Source organism: Pristiophorus japonicus, chromosome 10, assembly GCF_044704955.1.
Source record: "Pristiophorus japonicus isolate sPriJap1 chromosome 10, sPriJap1.hap1, whole genome shotgun sequence".
NCBI classification, from domain to species: Eukaryota; Metazoa; Chordata; class Chondrichthyes; family Pristiophoridae; genus Pristiophorus; species Pristiophorus japonicus.
This window is the reverse complement of record NC_091986.1, coordinates 165678746-165701304: the sequence shown is the minus strand read 5'-3', so window position 1 is coordinate 165701304 and position 22559 is coordinate 165678746. Positions and strand designations below refer to the sequence as shown.

The following is a 22559-nucleotide window of genomic DNA, read 5'->3' as shown; positions in this document are numbered from 1 at the left end:
AAATCAATACATGTGAGGGCATTTGTTTCAAATCTGACCGAGGCCAGGAATCAATAAAATCTCCAATTTTTTTCCAAAGCACACACACTGGTAAAGCAGCAATTTGTCCAAACTTCAGCAGCAATCGGTGGGCATTTCTCAATCACATTCCCAAACACACTGACAAACACCGTAATATGTGGAGTTAACAATTCGCATTTCCATGACGATAGCAGAATGTTTCATAGAGCAATGGGTTCACACCTGAAACAACAGCTCCACTGTTTCTCTCTACAGATGCTGCCTGACCTGCAGAGTGTTCCCAGCATGTTGTTTCTGATTTCCAATATCTGCACTTTTTTGGGTTCATTTGTTCTACATCTGTGAAACTGGAGGAGAGGTCCCACTGGGATTCTCTGCTCTCACGCAGTAACTACAGAAGAGGATCAGCGTAAACTCTGGGGAGTTGACGTATACATCGCTTTCACCTCCTAATTCGCACCAAGTCCCGTTTATCCATCACCCCTGTGCTCGCTGACCTACATTGGCTTCCAGTTCCACAATGCCTCGCTTTGAAAATTCTCAGCCTTGTTTTCAAATCCTTCCATGGCCTCGCTCCTCCCTTTCTCTGTAACCTCTTCCAGCCCCACAACCCTCCGAGATCTCTGCTCTCCTCCAATTCTGACCTCTTGTGTGTTATGTATGCAACCCTATGTAACCAGCATTCTACCACCACCAGAGGGTGTATCTGTTGGGAGTCCCAAAGGATCCCAGCATCCCTTGGGAGCACTGTATATAAGCAGGCCTCCCATGCTGTACCAGCACTCTGGAGTTAGAATAAAGAGACTAAGGTCACACTTACTCACATCTACAGTACTCAGTTACATTGCTTTATTTAAGACGTAACATTGTGCATCCCCGATTTTTACCATTGGCTGCCGTACCTTCAGTTATCTAGGCCCTAAGCTCTGTAATTCTCTGTCTCCCCCCCCCCCCCCACCAGCCCCCCCTCACCCCCTCAAGCCGCTCTGCATGTGTACCTCTGTCTCTTCCTTTAAGACGGTCCTTAAAACCTACTTCCACTTGTCTTTATATCTCCTTACGTGGCTCGGTGTCAAATTTTGCTCGATAATATGCTTCTGAAGCACCCTGGAACATTTTACGCCGTTAAAGGCGTTATATAAATGCAAGTTGTTGTTGTTCATGGTGATTCTCTGGAATTCTCACAAATCTTCCACTGAAGTTATGGCGGCAGATTGGGAGACCACCGGTGAAAATTCCAGGTGACTGGGCGCACGATGCCCATTGTAAAACCAGCTTGGCACTCCCCAGCCCTTCAAACTGCTGCAGCAGCTCCAGGCCCCTTACCCCATTACCTCTCAGCCAATCGCTGGCGGGACCCCCTCCCCCGGGAGATCACCTATTGTAATAGTCAGTTGACCCGCGTCTGCAACACCCCCACCTCAAAACCAAAAACGTACAGGGCCGGGAGTTTTGGCTGCCCGATCTTTGCCGGCCTTGGGGGCCAGACGGGTGTTTTTCTACATACAGGAGCACTGACACCGCGTTCGCTGTCCCTGAAGGTAAACACCAAAGAACTCACCTCTCGCTCTTTACATTCTGCGCTCTGCAACAGCCGGACAACAGTTATGGATATCCAAGTTGTTAACGCCATGAATTACGAAGAGTTTGTAAATGTGTTTGGGAATGTGGTTGAGACATGCCCAATGATTACAGCTGCAGTTTGGACAGATCGCCCCTTTACAAGGATGTATGCCTTGGAAAAAAGCATTGGAGATTTTATAGATAACTTGCCTCAGTCCGGTAAGAAAACATGTGCACTCACAAATTCATTTAAAATCTCAATTTTCACAATGATCATCTTTTTAGACAATGTTAAATACACAATTGAATTGTACAAGATTTTCAGCTGTGATGAGTCTTTTTTTCTTTAATGGGACTAAAAAAAGTTAAATGAAAATCTATAGTTAAAACTAACTGAAAAATAGAACTATTTGCATAGTTCATAGAGCTTAAAGAGCTCAATGTTAGTTCCAAAAGTTTCAGGTAAGCGTTTTCTCGCAGCAAGATCCAGGGACTGAGCCAGCTGTAGAATATATTATCGCACAAAGGAGTTAATCAATCTTCTTCTTAGGAAGTCCCTCGGAATCGAGGATGACTTGCTTCCACGCTAAAAATGAGTTCTCATGTGACTAATGAGTCCAATGCGGGACCTACAGTCTCTGTCACAGGTGGGACAGACGGTGGTTGAAGGAACGGGTGGGTAGGGTGCTTGGGTTGCCGTGCGCTCCTTCCGCTGTTTACGCTTGATTTCAGCTTGCTCTTGGCGTAGAGACTCGAGGTGTTCGGTGCCTTCCCGGATGCTTTTCTTCCACTTTGAGCTGTCTTGGGCCAGGGATTCCCAGGTGTCGGTGGGGATGTTCACTTTTTCAAGGAGGCTTTGAGGGTGTCCTTGAAGCATTTCCTCTGCCCACCTAGGGCTCACTTGCTGTCGGAGCTCTGAGTAGAGCGCCTGTTTTGGGAGTCTCGTATTGGGCATGTGGACGACGGGGCCCGCCCAATGGAGCTGGTCGAGCATGGTCAGTGCTTCAATGCTGGGGATGTTGGCCTGAGCAAGAACACTGACGTTGGTGTGCCTATCCTGCCATTGGATTGTCAGGATCTTGCGGAGGCAGCGTTGGTGGTACTTCACCAGTGCTTTGGGGTGCCTGCTGTACATAGTCTATGTCTCAGACATATAGGAGGGCGGGAATCACTACTGCTCTGTAGACCATGAGCTTGGTGCCGGGTTTGAGGTCCTGGTCTTCAAACACTCTTTTCCTCAGGCGACCGAAGGCTGCACTGGCACACTGAAGGCAGCGATGGACTTCATAATCGACGTCTGTCCTTGTTGAAAGTAGGCTCCCGAGGTATGGAAAATGGTCCACATTGTTCAAGGTCTCGTCATGGACTTTGATAATCGGGGAGCAGTGCTGCATGGCGGGGACAGGTTGGTGAGCACCTTTGCCTTACGGGTGTTTAGCTTAAGGCCCATGCTCTCGTAAGCTTCAGTGAAGGCATTGGCAACGGCTTGGAGTTTGGCCTCCGAGTGTGCGCAGATGCAGATGCGTCTGTGTACTGTAATTCAATGACAGAGGATGGGATGACCTTGGATCTGACCTGGAGGCAGCGGAGGTTGAACAGTTTCCCGTTTGTTCTGTAGATTAGCTCCACTCCAACGGGGAGCTTACTGATGTTGACTTGGAGCATTGCAGCAAGGAAGATTGAAAAGAGCATTGGTGCAATGACACAGCCTTGCTTGATCCCGGTGTGAATGTGGATTGGGTCTGTGGTGGATCCATTGGTCAGGATCACGGCTTGCATGTCGTCGTGAAGCAGGCGAAGGATGGTGACAAACTTTTGGGGGCATCCGAATTTGAGGAGGACGCTCCATAATCCCTCACAGTTGACTGTCGAAGGCCTTTGTGAGGTCAAAGAAGGCTGTGTACAGGGGTTGGTGCTGTTCCCTGCATTTCTCTTGGATTTGCCACGCGGTGAAGATCATGTTCATTGTGCCCCTGAGTGGGCAGAATCTGCATTGCGACTCTGGGAGGAGTTCTTCAGCCACTGGGAGAAGGCGATTAAGGAGGATTTTGCAATGACATTCCCCGTGGCAGACAGCAGGGAAACTCCTCCGTAGTTAACGCAATTGGACCTGTCGCCTTTCTTGAAATCCCCTGGCATGCTCTCCTCCTTCCAGATGAGAGAAATGAGATTTTGTATTCGCGCCAAAAGTGTTTCTCCGCTACGTTTTAGTGCTTCGGCGGGGATTCCACCTGCTCCTGAGGCCTTGTTCTTTTTCAGTTGTCAGATGGCCTTTTCTACTTCATGCTGGGCTGGGGTTGTGCTGAGATGGCGGTGGGTAGCATGCTGTGGGATGGAGTCGAGGACACTCACGTCGAAGAGAGAGCCTCAGTTGAGGTAGTCTTCGAAGTGCTCCTTCCAGCGAGCACAGACTCGGTCCTTGATGAGCAACTCTCCGTTCTTGGCCAGCAGTGGGGTAGGGCCTTGGGTGCTTGGGCTGTAGGTGGTCTTGACTGCACTGAAGAATCCACGTATGTCATGGTTGTTAGCTAGTTGCTGGATCTACTGTATTTTCTCCACCCACCATCTGTTCTTTAGGTCGAAAGTTTTTTGTTGGACCTTGGCCTTCAGACGTCTGTAGAGCTGCTTTCTTGCTCTCGAGTTGGGTTGCTGTTTCCAGTCCAAGAATGCCTTCCGCTTGCGGTTTATTCGCTCCTGGATCTCGGTCATTCTCGTCGAACCAGTCTTGGTGTTTCCTAGTCGAGTGACCGAGCGTCTCTTCAAGGTACTAATTATGGAGGCCTTGAGGGCAGATGAGGCGCTGTGGACATTCTGCATCTCTGGGTCACTGGGAGTCACCAGGTTGGCAGTGAGGTGCTGGCTGAATAGTGATTTCTTAGCCGGGTCTTGGAGTGCTCCAGCGTTGATTTTCCTGCGGCATTTTGTCTGTTACCATCGCTGTTTTGGGGCTACGTTAATGGTGATGACAGAGCAGATTAGGCGGTGGTCCATCCAGTAGTTGTCAGCTCCTGTCATGGCGCAGGTGATGTGCACGTCCTTGCGGTTCCTCGCTTGAACGATGATGTTGTTTAGCAGATGCCAGCGCTTGGAGCGAGGGTGCTGCCATGAAGCCTTATACTTGTCTTTCTGATGGAACAGGGTGAATGAGGCCATGTCTAAGCATTTTGTCAGGAGGAGGGTACCGTTGGAGTTGGATTTCCGTACCCCCTTTCTGCCAATCACATCTCCCCAGAGGTCTGTGTCCTTTCCAACTCAGGCATTAAAGTTGCCCAGGAGGATCAGCTTGTCGTCTGTTGGTATTCGAGATAGGGATTGTTCTAGGCTGGAGTAGAATTCCTTTTTGGTCTCATCTGTAGCTTCCAGTGTTGGGGTGTACGTGCTGAAGACCGTAATGCACTGATTCTGGGCTGGGGTGATCTGAAGAGTCATGAGACGTTCGTTGATCCCGCAAGGGATCTGAGACAGCCAACTAGATCGATTTTTATGGTGAAGCCAATTCCATGGAGGTGGCGATCTTCTTCTGGTTTACCTTTCCAGAAGAAGGTGTAACCACCACTTTGTTCCTTGAGCTGGCCTTCCCCTGCCCGCCAGGTCTCATTTAGGGCTGTGATGTCAATGTCACCAGTGGTAGCTGGTGTGCAACAACCACCCCACGTTAAAAGAACTCAAACACAGGCATCTTCCACTCTTCAAAATGAAGTTCGGGATGTGGAACATCCCCATGGACAACCCCAACAGTGACAGACCAGAATGGTGTACTGCTATCGTTGCCCGGGAGCTCAGACGTTTTGACAGTTAACCAATGTAAAGGTGCCAGAAACCATGAACCTTAAAAATGTGGTTCTCTTTTTTAATTGGATAAAACATGTCTTGAATTCAAAGTCAATCTAAAGCAGGAAAAACAGGAACAGTGAACACTGGATTCTATGTTTAATCACCACAATTGTAATGAATATGTTATTTTTATTCAGTCACGGGATGTGGGCGTCGCTGACAAGGCCAGCATTTATTGCCCATCCCTAATTGCTCTTGAGAAGGTGATGGTGAGCCGCCTTCTTAAACCGCTGTAGTCCACGTGGTAAAGGTACTTCCCTAGTGCTGTTAGGTAAGAAGTTCTGGGATTTTGACCTAGCGACGATAAAGGAACGGTGATATATTTCCATGTCAGGATGGTGTGCGACTTGGAGGGGAACATAGGTTTGGGAGGTGCTGCCGAAGAAGCCTTGGCGAGTTGCTGCAATACATCTTGTAGAAGGTACACACTGCAGACACGGTGCATCGATGGTGGAGGAAGTGACTGTTTAAGGTGGTGGATTGGGTGCCAATCAAGCAGGTTGCTTTGTCCTGGATGGTGTTGAGCTTCTTGAGGGTTGTTGGAGCCGCACTCATCCAGGCAAGTGGAAAGATTTTATAGATAACTTGCCTTGGTCCAGTCAGAAAACAAGTGCACTCACATATTCATTTAAAAACTCATCTCCACAACTGACCACCAACTGAGACGATGTTAAATACACATTGAATTGTATAAGATCTTCAACTGGATTCCACTGTGATAAGCCTCTTTTTTGCTTCTTTGGGACTATAAAAAAACGCTCAATGAAAACCCGTAGTTAAAACTAACTAAAAAATACATTTATTTACATAGGGCTAGAATTTGCGGTGGGTATGAGAGTACACCGTCATACCGCCTTTGAAATATACCGCAGGTTTGGGAAGCGCAAGGGCTAAATCCCGAACTTGCAATCTGTCAAGTTCTCACTTAACAGATCAACTGCTCCTACAGTGAAATCCTCATTGCTGGTACAAAGCTGGGCTAATTGCCCACCAACTGCCCAGCAATTACGCCTGAAGATTTTACGGCTGATGCAAACAGGTGCAGGGCCTGTCTGCACAGCATAATGGGATACCTCCTGAAAAATGCAAGCCATTTAACAAATTATTTGAGGCCAGAAATGGAAGCATTTTAGGATTTTGTCTGCGAAAAGTCTTTATTTTCCATGAAGGAGGAAGCGGTTGCGACATTCAGGGTTTTTTTTTTCATCTATGTGGTGTAAGGGATTCTCGGGGAATGTTGTAGTGCCTTGGGTGTCTCTCTCTGGGCTTCTGCCCACACAGCTTATGCTTGGCCTGTGAGGTACCCTGAGTGCTGCAAGAGCACCCCTGGAGAGACTGTGTCCAAAGCTTATGAAGGGGGTTTTTGAGACTTGTGCGTCCCCACAGCTTATGCCTAGCCTGTGAGGCACCTGTGAGTGTCAAACACTCCGAACCCCTTCTTCCCTAGCCTGTGACACACAGTTGAGCGTTTTCGAGGCGCTCCTAGCTTCCCTTACACTGTTCTGACATAAGACTCATGATCAGGAGATGTAATACAACAGAACTGAGACAAGGTGATTCCAAGAGGAACTTAGGCTTCCAATTTATTTGACAAGGTGTATCTCAACAAACAGCAATACACCAACAAAACAATCCCCCTAAATCCCACTAAACGGACACAATGAAAATCTTTACACAAGTTTAACAATACAATGCCCAACCTCCCACCTTTCCTGGCCTAACTGAGTTGGGAGTTCCGGGGACCAGAGGTTATACACACTACTGTGCCTTCTGCAGTCTGGTGGTTTGTCTCTTCTGTCTTTGGTGTCTTCGGACACTGGTTTTCCTTCAGTGTCGAGAGGCTTGCTGGTTGTTGGATCACGAGAGCAGGGAACCACACACTGCGTCAGAAACCCCTTTTTATAGCCAGATTATCCAGTCCACCTCTCGTGCTGAAATTGATCCTTCCCATTGGTGGGCTTTGTGATTTTGAAAAATGCAGCAGTTTTAGCTTATTGCGGGTTTTTTCCACTGATGTTAACGTACTCAAGGTTTTAATAGGTGTTGATTGCGTTGGCCTCCTGTAGCCATTGTGTAGGCCCTTGGGTTGTTTTGGGTTCCCTACTTTCTGAAGGTCTGCATAATTTTCCTCCAATTCAGTTTTTCTAACCTACTCAAGGTTTGAGTAGGTGGTGATTGGGTTGGCCTCCTGTAGCCATTGTGTATGTCCTTGGTTTGTTTTGGGTTCCCTAGTTTTCTGAAGTTCTGCATAATTTCCTTCCATAGTGTAAACATGGGGAAGACAATAGCCCGATAATGGCGATGAATCAGTCCCACAGTTTTCGAGCAAGTGCTCTCCCATTGACTTGAAAGCCCCATTCTTTGGGCTGACTCTGTCCCACCATTGGCCCTCCATTGTCCTCCCCCGTCCAATCACTGCTCTGCCAAGGTCAAACCGTCTCTGTTTCAATTTCACATTGCAGCACAGACAGATCCCACAGCCCTTTTCCTTCAGGGTAAAATGAGGGGGTTTTCGTCCTCCCCTACATAATCCCCCATCTGACACAGTCAGACACCACTCGAGTGTGTCAAAGTTCAGGGTGGTGAGAAAACCCTAGGTCTCCCAAATTGCCCAACTTTCCCCAGTTTAACTCTAAATTGATCCCGTCGATATATATTGGAATTCCTTTTAACGCAGTACCAAACACAGAATCCAACAGGTTACAATATACGACCGCAATATACATATATGTACTTAAGGTTACAACAGTAATTGTACATTGAGTCTCATTTCAGTCTTAACCGTAAAACAAAGAAACCTGCCCTGCAAACTCCCCAGGGGCCATGTATGAAAACGCAGTCATTCCTGGGAATAACAAAACCGCCTAAGTGTTGCGGTCAAGCTTTGTTTACACGCCTTGAGTGTTTAGCAACGGCTCTCCTGTCTGTGTAGTAGCTTGAGGAACTGCTTTCTTTTTCTTTTTCTCCTGAGCTTACAGCTTGTAACTAGCAGATATGCTACAATCAGGAGTTGGCCGATTGCTAAGGCATGCAATCCCACCCGGATCCACGCAGGTATGTCTGCCCGTATCCCCAAATCCCACCATGCTGGGCGTTTAATCTAGGCAATCTCCCCTGCTAGAATTTCAGTTTTCTGCTCCATGGTGTAAAAATGTTTTTGAGACAAATCCACTGCCTGGAGGAGGGCTGTAAGTTTCTCAGGTAGTGGGGCAATGGGATAGCCAAAATGGGCGACATATTGTTGTAGTTGGCTGAGGTTGTTTTGTACCGTGAGGTGAATCGTGGAAGGTTCAGGGATGGGTGTGATTCTGGTGTGTGCCACTTGAACCTCTGCCCTGGGTTTAAAGCAAAAGCTGCTGTACGGTATTGGACACCACCTTCCCGGTCCGTCTTCATACCGTTGGGCACTTGTGGTGACACAATATGTCCCACCGCCTACATATGCTAGGATTACCTGTGCTCCCCTGCTCCGACAACCCGAGAGGTCTGTACCTGTCACAGTGTGCTCCCACATTGTGACATAAGGTGGGACCTCTTGGAATCGAACATGCACCCATCCATGAATGACTCCCACATTCTCCACTCGGTACAGGGGTGCTGGTCGTGGGGACGCCCCCATCACGAGCATTCTGACCACCACACCCATGATGGTATGGTTTGACTTTCCACAGTCCACCGGTATCGGGTAGGTTCCGACGCTACACGAAGTTGGCAAGGACTCAAAACATTATCATAAGGGTGCAGTGCTGCTAAGCGCTGGTTGCTGATCCAGGAGGGGACCTGTCCCTGTCTCAGATCCTCGAGGTTACTCCGTCCCTCTCCCAGCAACCAGGCCCCATAGAGCATGCACACCTCATTTTGGGCGGCTTGATCGGAGGCGTTTCTATCCTCCCGAATCAAGGCGTTTACAGCCCTGGCCTGCGCCTCCAATTGAGAGATAATCTCCTTTAAGTGAACTGTCATTGCCACCTCTTCGTGGAGCGCGGATCCCACTACGGTATTCTCGTCCCCCAGGACTTTGCTGATTCTTTAACCCATTTATCTGGAGGGCCAGCTGCATGTTATCCAAACTGTTTATGGCGGACGCCCCAGTGTTAAACCCCGTGAAAATGTCATTTAAAGTGCCACGCCTCTGCCTGCCTGGTTTGGCCCTATCTCACTGTTTATACCAGTCTGTCACTCTCACTCTGGAAGTGGCCACAGTGATCTCCGGGCAGGGGATGGAGGCCTCTCCGTAGGTAAAGTCCTTATGGTTGGAGTACTTGGTGGAGTTCGATCCCAACCACCCAGGCCATCTCCCCTTGTGGGAGTAGGTGACCTGGCCATCCGCTGCCGGAGTCCCTTCTCCTGTGATCACTGTCGGCGCTCTGCCCCCGGAGCATCCGAAAACCAGGGAGTCCTCGGTGTCCCCTCGGTGCCCGGTGCAGATCCTTAGCGATACCAGCATCACTAACAGCCAGTAGGGAGGTGTTGACATCTGAAAGGCAAGAAGAACATGACCTTGCCTTGAGAGACCTTTCCAGGCTCGACCCGCGTAACATGTTCCAAACACAAAAATGCTGTACCCAACAGTCACTGCCTTACCTAAACACATATGCACACAACACAAAGTAACAAAACAGGAAGGGAAAATATACACACCGCCACCCGACCCCGGGTGGCCAGGCTACATCCTGTCACTGTACAGGCGTTGTCGACCACTCGGCTGACCGTACCCTGGGGACCAGGATGCCCTCCGCTGAGGGGCTCGTATAGTCCCCCTTAATGAGTCTTGTGCTGTCCTCCAAGGCCCTCCCGAGCCCTGGATAATCAGTGGGAGATGCTTGCTAGCACAACAGAGCACCCTCCCTGTTGTCTTTCGCCTTCTCGGTCTGGGGCGGGGAGCTAAGCAAACAGGGGACCACAGCGCCCTGGGCTGTGGCACTCTGTCACTCCTCCTTACTGTCGGTGCAGAGTCCCACGTTATGGGCTGCAATGCTATCTCCTCCACCTCCTAGGCTAGCCCCAGCTGATCCACCATGGGAGGTTCAGCTTCCCGTTGGACCTTGCTAATGGTAGAGCCTTTCTCCCTACTTCTGTTAGTGGGCTGGGAACCTCTACCCAGTGGTGGGATAGCCTTACAGGAGCAGTGAACCATCCCCGGGCTGTAGAGCTTTGGGGCCCACTGCCTCCTCCGGAGCCTCCAAATCCGCCGGGGCCTGTTCTTCCCCCAGTGCCTGATTCCCTTCCCTTGCTCGTCCCCTCTGTTTTTTTACCTCTTTTGGGGTCAAAAATTTACACTGATTAATGTGATACCACTTCACCCGGCGAGGCAATCGAACCGCATAGACCATAGGGCTAGCCTTGTCGACTATGCTGTATGGTCCCATATACAGTGGTTCAAATACCCCGACCCGGGCGAAGCTTCTCACCATCACCTGGTCACCCACCTCCCAATCATGGTGACTGTGGGGTTCCAGCAGCAGCCGATTGGCACGGTGCTGTTTACCCATGTTGTTGGCCGCCTGCCAGTGAATCTGTTGAAGCTGTTCAAACAGATTCCTGACAAAGCGGTCCCGGTTCACCTCTCGAAGCTGCCCTTCGGTGAGAACCGGCGCCAACACATGCACTGGGGTTCTCATGATCCGGCCAGTCATCAGCTCATGGGGTGAGTACCCTGTGCTCTTTGACTGACTGGCCCGGATTCCCATGAGGACCAATGGTAAGACCTCCACCCACTTGTTCGGTGAGTCTCCCGTCTCCTTGCGCAGCTTTTCCTTTAGGGTCCGGTTCAGGCGTTCTACGGAGCCTGAGACTGAGGGTTGTAGGCGACATGCCATTTGGCTCTTATCCCCAGCACCTTTAGGGTGGCCTGCATCACCTGGCCGGTGAAATGGCTTCCCCGGTTGGACTCCACGATTTGAAGTAGGCCCCACCGACAGAACACCTCCCTCACCAGGATTTTTGCAGTCCCCACCGCGGTAGCTGTTCAGCAAGGGAAGGCTTCCACCCACTTGGAAAACACATCCACCAGGACGAGGCAGTATTTATAACCTCCCTGGGCGGCCGGTAGTCGATCTGGATCGACTGCCATGGTCCCTCTACCCGCCTGACGTGTCCCATAGACACCTTCCTTTTCTGAGGGTCTGGATTGTTTGCAGCGCAAACCAGACAGCCCACACAGAAGTCGCAGACGTCTTCCCGGAGGCCTGGCCACCACCCTGCCTTTTCTACCCGTTGCCAGGTAGATTCCGGCCCGGGGTGTCCCGCACCTGGACCCTCATGGGCCAGCTGAAGGAATTCCCTCCGGTGTTGTGGCGGCACTACCCATTTTCCCCCTTTAAACAACATGCCTTCCAGCATAGCAATATCTGCAGCACTGTATGGGCCCTCAGCCTTTTCCCCCTTTTTGATAGCAGCCAAGGCAGCCTTCAGGACTGGATCCTGCATCTGGACTACTTTAAGGTCTGGGGCCGCAGCCGCCCCTACGCTCCCTTGTGTCCCTGGCTTGCTTCTTGCTGCTGCTATCCTGCCTGCCTCGTATGGGTCCCATGGGCGACCTGTACGAGCACCTTCCCTTGCCAGCAGGTCTGCCTGCTGGTTACCTTCCCCCCCGTGGCTCAGTTTTGGAATGGGCCTTTACCTTATGAATATATACATCCCCGGTTTCTCCCACTGCAGCCACGATCCTTTCTAGCAGGGGTTTGGTCACAAGGGGCTTCCCATCCGCAGAGGTGTACCCCCGGCGTGACCAAATCGCCAGATACTCTGTACACGAATTGCAAGTGAACATGCTGTCCGAGCAAATCGTATATGGGGTAGGGAATTCCTCGGGGTGTGTGACCACATACATCACCGCCGAGAGTTCCGCCTGCTGGGCGCTCAGGGTGCATGGGAGTTTAAGAGCCAAGGCAATCCCTGCCTTGGGATCCCAAACTCCGCAGCCCGTGAGTCTTGTACCTGCGGACACTGAACTGGAGCCATCAACGTAGATCCCATGGCCTGTGGGGTGTATCCCTGCCCGAAATCCAAAGTTGATGTCCCATACCCCCTCCACAGCGCATCTATGCGGCTGCCCTGGATAGATTAAATTTGCTGCGAGCCTGGGCTCGCAGAGGCCCTTGACCTTTAAAGTCATTTGGGAGAGGAGGAGGGTCCAGCGAGTGATCCTAGCACTGCTCACTGTCCCGTCCTTAATCCTCCCATCCAACAGCACCTGCGTCGGGGTATGATGGGTGAGGAGTGTAATGGGGGATAATTCCGGTAAAGATCTGAGCTCTCTTTACTGCCCAGTGGGTGGCAAGCAAGTGCCTCTCACAATTGGAGTATCCCTTTTCTACCTCCGTGAGGACCCTGGAGGAATACACCACTGGTCTCAGCTGACTGTTTCGCACCTGGAGCAACACTGCACTTAATCTGTCGCCACTGGCTGCCACCTCCAGGAAGAATTCCTCCCCCCCATCAATTGCCCCTAGGGCTGGTGCTACCTGCAGGTCTCTCTTAAGACGGACAAATGCTGCCTCACAGCCCTCGTCCCATTCCCACTCGACCCCCTTATGTAGGAGTCTGAGCAGAGGGGCGGCAGTGGCTGCATAGTCCTCGATGAAGTCCCTACAGTAGCCAGTGATTCCCAGGAAAGACCTTACCCCCGACACATCCCTAGGGACAGGGAGTTCCTGCACTGCCTTTCTTCTAGCCTCATCAATGGCCCTTTCTCCTGCCCTTATCGTCAGGCCCAGAAATTTTACTTCTCCTAAACCTATCTGGGCTTTCTGGGGTTATCTTTAAAACCCCCTTCCTTCAGTAAGACCAGCAGTTCGGCCAGCAGTGGACCGTGTTCCTCACTGCTGTCTGTGAACAACAACAGGTCATCCACATACTGGACCAGCTGGTGTGGTTGGCTGAGCCTTTTAAGCAGTTCGCCATGCATTGGTGAAAGATGCTGGGACTATTATGAAAGCCCTGTGGGAGGCAGCTCCATGTATACTGCTGTTCCCGGAAGGTGAAGGCAAACTTGCACTGGTCTTCCCTCCGTACAAGGATAGACCAGAACCCGTTGGATATGTCCAACACTGTGAACGTGGTTGCGGATGCAGGGATTTCCCCTATCAGATCCGCAACCGCCGCTACTGTGGGGGTATAAGCTGGGATGTTTTTATTGAGCACCCTATAATCCACCGTAGCCCTCCAAGAATTGTCTGGTTTCCTAACCGGCCAAAGCGGGGAGTTGACATGGGTGGCTATGGGTCTCAAAACACCCTGCTCGACAAGCGAGCTTAAAGCTGTCTCCAAGTCTGCTTTTGCCTCTCGGGGAAAGCCATACTGCTTTTGCGAGCGGGACATGGGATCCCTATCTATTCTAACCTCCACTCCTGTGACTCTCCCACAATCGTGTTTATGGGTGGCAAATGCTGCAAGATTTGCTTGCACATAGGCCCGGTACTTGGCCGGGGTGTTACCGACCAGAACCTCCAGGTCGTAACCCCCTTTTGGCTTCATCGTACACAGAGTCCCTTTTCCCTGTTTCTTATCAATAACCATGACTTCTCCCTCTGCTCCCGTGCCCACTGTACCCCATAGACAGTGATTCCTCAAGTCTACTAGGAACTGGCGAGCGATGATGAAATCAGCCCCCAAGATCCCTTTTCCCACCTGCTCCCAGTTCATCAGGACGCACTTCCATTGTGTTTGGAGTGCTCCTAAACGAACTGCGAGCGGGACTGAGAAAAACCCAGTCTTCTCATTTCCTGTGAACCCACTAGTTGATATGGCACCCCGTTTGATAGCGGTGAGGTTGCGGGGTCCTCCGAATGGACTATCGTGCTGGAAGCATCAGTGTCCAAAAGGTAAGTACCCAATGCACCCTCAACCTCCATCTTGACCCAGGGTCGTCCCCAGAGGTCGTATTCTAGTGGGCACAGGTATGCAGGCTGGGTCTGGGCTAGTCATGGCCTCTGTACTGGCAGGGTTGCTGGTGCTTCCCTGCCTGTTGCCGTGGCAACCTTCCCAGTCCCCTCCAGCGCTGTCCTCACTGCAGCTACTATCTCGTCAAGGGATGGTGAGGAGCTCGCTCCACTTCCCCCACTCTGGGCGGCTCCTGAAGGATTTCTCCCCCCATATCTCTTTACTGGGCTCCTGCAATCCCTTTTAAAATGCCCAGCTTTCCCGCACCCGTAGCACACTCTCTCCTTATCAGACGAGCAGCCAGTCTCCTGGTGCCATTCCCTTTTGGGAATCGATTTGGGTTTTACTTCCTTTACCCGACCTTTGGAGGTTTTCTCCTCCTCCCCTCCTCCATTCTGTTGGACCAGTGCCAGTTGCCTGACCACTGCTTCCTCGGTGAGGTTGGGGTCCCGGGAATCGAACCACAGTTCTGCCCTGGCCTTGAGCCGGGGCAAGCAGTATGCCACCAGCATCCTCAGCCAATGGCCAGTCTGTACCGCGGAAAGATTCGCCCGGTCGAGGAGCTCCCCACAGCCTGTCCGCAAACGCCTGCGACTCATATGTCCTGTGAGTCCTATGGGGTCATAGGACATAGGACTCATATGTCCTATGAGCCCATAGCCTCAAGGACGACCCTCTGGACCTCAGTAAATGTGTGCTGCCCCCTCCGGCATTCTGCCGGTAGGGCCTGGTACAATTTGCTGTCCAGAGAGAAGAGCAGCAGCTTGGCTGTCTCTTCCTTGTTGCACCCATTAATTTCCCCTGCCTGCATCACCTCCATGAAGTGGATAGACGGGTCCCCGCTGCGAGTGAGTTTGGCCAAATGGGCCACCATGGCCCTGAGTGATTGAACTCCATGGGGAATAATAAAGTTGCTCTCCAGCGCTCCCTGACCTTGGCCACCTCCCTGTGGAGGACCGTACTTGCGCTGCCTGACCGGGCACATCCGCTCTGGCCCAGGATCTTTCTGCGCTGGTCCCTCTACCTCCGGCTGTCCCCCCATACCCGGTGCAGCAGACAGTGTCTGGTCGCCTGATCCAGCCCTTAACTGACCCTTGGCAGGAGCCTCACATCCCTGCTGCTGAGCGGGACACATTAATAGTCCTGCCCCCAGCCCTGGGTATGCTACTACCTGCGCGCCCCGCTCCTCCTGGTACCCCGCCGGACAAACCACCGGTGCCTCAGGAGGTGGTCGGGCATCTCTTGCCTTTGGATTCTCCTCTAATCCCCAATACTCTCCTTTGTCCCCTGTGGACCCTCCGGGTCCTATCAGGGCGACCATCCCCTTTGCCTGGGATAGAGCGTGGGTGAGAGTTTTAATCCTCTCTTGGCAGGGACCGTGATCTGCAAACTCACTGCTACTGGCCACTTTATAGGCTGCCTGTACGTCTTTTAATTTATTCTCTAGTTCCCAAATTTTCTGGATGTACCGAGAGTTCTGTGCCCGGAGGGACCCCTCACTACCCTTGGCCTCAGTGACCTGACACTGAAGATAGTCCCGGCTATTTCGGAAGGTCTCCTCCAACTGCCAGTTCCCTTGCTGCTCCTCAGCTTATTTGGCCAGCAGGTTGTCCCCAACCGCAGCCCGGATAGCAGAGAGCTCCTCTGATTTCTGAACACTCTGTTCCAAGTCCTTCACCCGCCGGTTGAGCTTTCGGACTTGGCGGGTGAGGCAGATAAGCCAGACGGCCTTTTCCACCCTGCGGTTGTGGTCCTTCCCTGCTGTCCACTGGGCAGCAGCATCCATTGGGTGCTCTGCCCGTGTGAGGGCTTGCACCCAAGGTTTGGCGAGGTTCACCTTGCCAAAAATGTATGAAGAAATTCTCTCCTCCATTTTAGTTTCCTCTCTTAATATTTCATCTGTTATATTAACATTTCCTGTTTGCTTATGTCCTGCCGTGGTCACCATGTTCTGTAAGGGGTTCTCGGGGAGTGTTGTTGTGCCTTGGGTGTCTCTCTCTGGGCTTCTGCCCTCAAAGCTTATGCCTGGCCTGTGAGGTACCCTGAGTGCTGCAAGAGCACCCCTGGAGAGACTGTGTCCACAGCTTATGAAAGGGGCTTTTGAGACTCGTGCGTCCCCACAGCTTATGCCTAGCCTGTGAGGCACCTGTGAGTGTCAAACACTCCGAACCCCTTCTTCCCTAGCCTGTGACACACAATTGAGCGTTTTCGAGGCGCTCCTAGTGGTTGCTGAGGCGTGAGTCCGGGGATCAGCAGAGGCCTATAAAAGGCCGCGAGAAGCAGCGGGAGTTCGTGGTCGCTGAGGCGTGAGTCCGGGGATCAGCAGAGGCCTATAAAAGGCCGCGAGAGGCAGCGGGAGTGCGTGGTCGCTGAGGCGTGAGTCCGGGGATCAGCAAAGGCCTATAAAAGGCCGCGAGAGGCAGCGGGAGTTCGTGGTCGCTGAGGCGTGAGTCCGGGGATCAGCAGAGGCCTATAAAAGGCCGCGAGAGGCAGCGGGAGTTCGTGGTCACCGAGGCGTGAGCCCGGGGATCAGCAGAGGCCTATAAAAGGCCGCGAGAGGCAGCGGGAGTTCGTGGTCGCTGAGGCGTGAGTCCGGGGATGAGCAGAGGCCTATAAAAGGCCGCGAGAGGCAGCGGGAGATCGTGGTCGCTGAGGCGTGAATCCGGGGATGAGCAGAGGCCTATAAAAGGCGTACTTGTGCAGCTACAGGGAGAAGGCAAAAAAGAAGTAGAAAGAAACAGAAAGGTGACGTCACAGCCTAGGGGGTAAGTGATTGGCTGGTGATTGGTGAGTAGCTTTTCTTTCTCTTTTTTATATCAGTCAGTAAATTTTAACATTGTTGTTGCCAATTTAAGTGTATCTAAGGGTTAAGTCATGGCAGGAGAGCTCGGTCGGGTGTTATGCTCCTCCTGTACCATGTGGGAACTCGGGGACACTTCCGGTGTCCCTGATGACTACGTGTGCGGGAAGTGTATCCGCCTCCAGCTCCTGACGGACCGCGTTGCGGAATTGGAGCTGAGGGTGGATTCACTCTGGAGCATCCACGATGCTGAGAATGACGTGAGTAGCACGTGTAGCGAGTTGGTCTTACCGCAGGAAAAGGGTCCACAGCCAGATAGGGAATGGAAGACCAGCAGGAAGAGTAGTGCAAGGAAGGTAGTGCAGGGGTCCCCTGTGGTCATCCCCCTGCAAAACAGATACACTGCTTTGAGTGCTGTTGGGGGGGATGACTCATCAGGGGAGGGCAGCAGCAGCCAAGTTCATGGCACCGTGGCTGGCTCTGTTGCACAGGAGGGCAGGAAAAAGAGTGGGAGAGCGATAGTGATAGGGGATTCAATTGTGAGGGGAACAGATAGGCGTTTCTGCGGCCGCAACCGAGACTCCAGGATGGTATGTTGCCTCCCTGGTGCAAGGGTCAAGGATGTCTCGGAGCGGGTGCAGGACATTCTAAAAAGGGAGGGAGAACAGCCAGTTGTTGTGGTGCACATTGGTACCAACGACATAGGTAAAAAAAAGGGATGAGGTCCTACGAAGCGAATTTAAGGAGCTAGGAGCTAAATTAAAAAGTAGGACCTCAAAAGTAGTAATCTCGGGATTGCTACCAGCGCCACATACTAGTCAGAGTAGGAATCGCAGGATAGTGCAGATGAATACGTGGCTTGAGCAGTGGTGCAGCAGGGAGGGATTCAAATTCCTGGGGCACTGGAACCGGTTCTAGGGGAGGTGGGACCAGTACAAACCGGACGGTCTGCACCTGGGCAGGACCGGAATCAATGTCCTAGGGGGAGTGTTTGCTAGTGCTGTTGGGGAGGAGTTAAACTAATATGGCAGGGGGATGGGAACCAATGCAGGGAGACAGAGGGAAACAAAAAGGAGACAAAAGTAAAAGACAGAAAGGAGATGAGGAAAAGTGGAGGGCAGAGAAACCCAAGGCAAAGAACAAAAAGGGCCACTGTACAGCAAAATTCTAAAAGGACAAGCCTGAAGGCTTTGTGTCTTAATGCAAGGAGTATCCGCAATAAGGTGGATGAATTAACTATGCAAATAGATGTTAATAAATATGATGTGATTGGGATTACGGAGACGTGGCTCCAGGATGATCAGGGCTGGGAACTCAACATCCAGGGGTATTCAACATTCAGGAAGGATAAATAAAAGGAAAAGGAGGTGGGGTAGCATTGCTGGTTAAAGAGGAGATTAATGCAATAGTTAGGAAAGACATTAGCTTGGATGATGTGGAATCTATATGGGTAGAGCTGCAGAACACCAAAGGACAAAAAACGTTAGTGGGAATTGTGTACAGACCTCCAAACAGTAGTAAGTGATGTTGGGGAGGGCATCAAACAAGAAATTAGGGGTGCATGCAATAAAGGTGCAGCAGTTATAATGGGTGACTTTAATATGCACATAGATTGGGCGAGCCAAACTGGAAGCAGTACGGTGGAGGAGGATTTCCTGGAGTGCATAAGGTATGGTTTTCTAGACCAATATGTCGAGGAACCAACTAGGGGGGAGGCCATCTTAGACTGGGTGTTGTGTAATGAGAGAGGATTAATTAGCAATCTCATTGTGCGAGGCCCCTTGGGGAAGAGTGACCATAATATGGTGGAATTCTGCATTAGGATGGAGAATGAAACAGTTAATTCAGAGACCATGGTCCAGAACATAAAGAAGGGTAACTTTGAAGGTATGAGGCGTGAATTGGCTAGGATAGATTGGCGAATGATACTTAAGGGGTTGACTGTGGATGGGCAATGGCAGACATTTAGAGACCGCATGGATGAACTACAACAATTGTACATTCCTGTCTGGCGTAAAAATAAAGAAGGGAAGGTGGCTCAACCATGGCTATCAAGGGAAATCAGGGATAGTATTAAAGCCAAGGAAGTGGCATACAAATTGGCCAGAAATAGCAGCGAACCCGGGGACTGGGAGAAATTTAGAACTCAGCAGAGGAGGACAAAGGGTTTGATTAGGGCAGGGAAAATAGAGTACGAGAAGAAGCTTGCAGGGAACATTAAAGCGGATTGCAAAAGTTTCCATAGATATGTAAAGAGAAAAAGGTTAGTTAGGACAAACGTAGGTCCCCTGCAGTCAGAATCAGGGGAAGTCATAACGGGGAACAAAGAAATGGCAGACCAATTGAACAATTACTTTGGTTCGGTATTCACTAAGGAGGACACAAACAACCTTCCGGATATAAAAGGGGTCAGAGGGTCTAGTAAGGAGGAGGAACTGAGGGAAATCTTTATTAGTCGGGAAATTGTGTTGGGGAAATTGATGGGATTGAAGGCCGATAAATCCCCAGGGCCTGATGGACTGCATCCCAGGGTACTTAAGGAGGTGGCCTTGGAAATAACGGATGCATTGACAGTCATTTTCCAACATTCCATTGACTCTGGATCAGTTCCTATCGAGTGGAGGGTAGCCAATGTAACCTCACTTTTTAAAAAAGGAGGGAGAGAGAAAACAGGGAATTATAGACCAGTCAGCCGACCTCAGTAGTGGGTAAAATGATGGAATCAATTATTAAGGATGTCATAGCAGCGCATTTGGAAAGAGGTGACATGATAGGTCCAAGTCAGATGGATTTGTGAAAGGGAAATCATGCTTGACAAATTTTCTGGAATTTTTTGAGGATGTTTCCAGTAAAGTGGACAAGGGAGAACCAGTTGATGTGGTATATTTGGACTTTCAGAAGGCTTTCGACAAGGTCCCACACAAGAGATTAATGTGCAAAGTTAAAGCACATGGGATTGGGGGTAGTGTGCTGACGTGGATTGAGAACTGGTTGTCAGACAGGAAACAAAGAGTAGGAGTAAATGGGTACTTTTCAGAATGGCAGGCAGTGACTAATGGTGTACCACAAGGTTCTGTGCTGGGGCCCCAGCTGTTTACATTGTACATTAATGATTTAGACGAGGGGATTAAATGTAGTATCTCCAAATTTGCGGATGACACTAAGTTGGGTGGCAGTGTGAGCTGCGAGGAGGATGCTATGAGGCTGCAGAGTGACGTGGATAGGTTAGGTGAGTGGGCAAATGCATGGCAGATGAAGTATAATGTGGATAAATGTGAGGTATCCACTTTGGTGATAAAAACAGAGAGACAGACTATTATCTGAATGGTGACAGATTAGGAAAAGGGGAGGTGCAACGAGACCTTGGTGTCATGGTACATCAGTCATTGGCATGCAGGTACAGCAGGCGGTTAAGAAAGCAAATGGCATGTTGGCCTTCATAGCGAGCGGATTTGAGTACAGTGGCAGGGAGGTGTTGCTACAGTTGTACAGGGCCTTGGTGAGGCCACACCTGGAGTATTGTGTACAGTTTTGGTCTCCTAACTTGAGGAAGGACATTCTTGCTATTGAGGGAGTGCAGTGAAGATTCACCAGACTGATTCCCGGGATGGTGGGACTGACCTATCAAGAAAGACTGGATCAACTGGGCTTGTATTCACTGGAGTTCAGAAGAATGAGAGGGGACCTCATAGAAACGTTTAAAATTCTGACGGGTTTCGACAGGTTAGATGCAGGAAGAATGTTCCCAATGTTGGGGAAGTCCAGAACTAGGGGTCACAGTCTAAGGATAAGGGTTAAGCCATTTAGGACCGAGATGAGGAGAAACTTCTTCACCCAGAGAGTGGTGAACCTGTGAATTCTCTACCACAGAAAGTAGTTGAGGCCAATTCACTAAATATATTCAAAAGGGAGTTAGATGAAGTCCTTACTAGTAGGGGGAATCAAGGGGTATGGCGAGAAAGCAGGAATGGGGTACTGAAGTTGCATGTTCAGCCATGAACTCATTGAATGGCGGTGCAGGCTAGAAGGGCTGAATGGCCTACTTCTGCACCTATTTTCTATGTTTCTAGCTTCCCTTACACTGTTCTGACATAAGACTCACGATCAGGAGATGTAATACAACAGAACTGATACAAGGTGATTCCAAGAGGAACTTAGGCTTCCAATTTATTTGACAAGGTGTATCTCAACAAACAGCAATACACCAACAAAACAATCCCCCTAAATCCCACTAAACGGACACAATGAAAATCTTTACACAAGTTTAGCAGTACAATGCCCAACCTCCCACCTTTCCTGGCCTAACTGAGTTGGGAGTTCCGGGGACCAGATGTTATACTCACTACTGTGCCTTCTGCAGTCTGGTGGTTTGTCTCTTCTATCTTCGGTGTCTTCGGACACTGGTTTTCCTTCAGTGTCGAGAGGCTTGCTGGTTGTTGGATCACGAGAGCAGGGAACCACACACTGCGTCAGAAACCCCTTTTTATAGCCAGATTATCCAGTGCACCTCTCGTGCTGAAATCGATCCTTCTCATTGGTGGGCTTTGTGATTTTGAAAAATGCAGCAGTTTTAGCTTATTGCGGGTTTTTTCCACTGATGTTTACCTACTCAAGGTTTGAATAGGTGTTGATTGCGTTGGCCTCCTGTAACCATTGTGTAGGCCCTTGGGTTGTTTTGGGTTCCCTAGTTTCTGAAGGTCTGCATAATTTTCCTCCAATTCAGCTTTTCTAACCTACTCAAGGTTTGAGTAGGTGATGATTGGTTTGGCCTCCTGTAGCCATTGTATAGGCCCTTGGTTTGTTTTGGGTTCCCTAGTTTTCTGAAGTTCTGCATAATTTCCTTCCATAGTGTAAACATGGGGAAGACAATAGCCCGATAATGGCGATGAGTCAGTCCCACAGTTTTCGAGCAAGTACTCTCCCATTGGCTTGAAAGCCCCATGCTTCGGGCTGACTCTGTCCCACCATTGGCCCTCCAGTGTCCTCCCCCGTCCAATCACTGCTCTGCCAAGGTCAAACCATCTCGGTTTCAATTTCACATTGCAGCACAGACAGATCCCACAGCCCTTTTCCTTCTGGGTAAAATGAGGGGGGTTTCGTCCTCTCCTACAGTGGAACATAAGCTTAAAATGAATCCATGCTGAAAGTAGATGTTTATGCACATTAAATCCCGAAGGCTCCAGTAATGAAGGTTTTTTTTCCACTTTGCCGGAGAACATAAATGAATGAGAGACCTTCTGTTTCCTGATTGGAGTGCCAGGCTCATGTGATCCCAGGTACGCTTCCGCAAACGGTGTGCCACTGGGATCCATGGGCCATTACATGGCCCTCTACTACGCAGCGTCAAGCAGCAAGTTCAAGAAGGACTGTCCCCATCAGGCAAGTTTGCATTCCGTAGTTACACCGCTGACCGCAAAATCTGCCCCATAGTTCAGAGATACAGAGCCTCAGAAGCTCA

At 50.4% G+C, this 22559-nt stretch overlaps 1 protein-coding gene across 1 annotated transcript in view; it reads left to right on the top strand.

The window, feature by feature from the left end:
- Window positions 1–1628: 1628 nt before the first annotated feature.
- Window positions 1629–22559, top strand: part of LOC139274847 (2-oxo-4-hydroxy-4-carboxy-5-ureidoimidazoline decarboxylase-like) — a 38236-nt gene continuing 17305 nt past the window's right edge. The window contains exon 1 of the mRNA XM_070891548.1: window positions 1629–1803. Coding sequence (XP_070747649.1) covers window positions 1629–1803 — 175 coding nt within the window. The remainder of the gene's footprint in view (window positions 1804–22559) is intronic.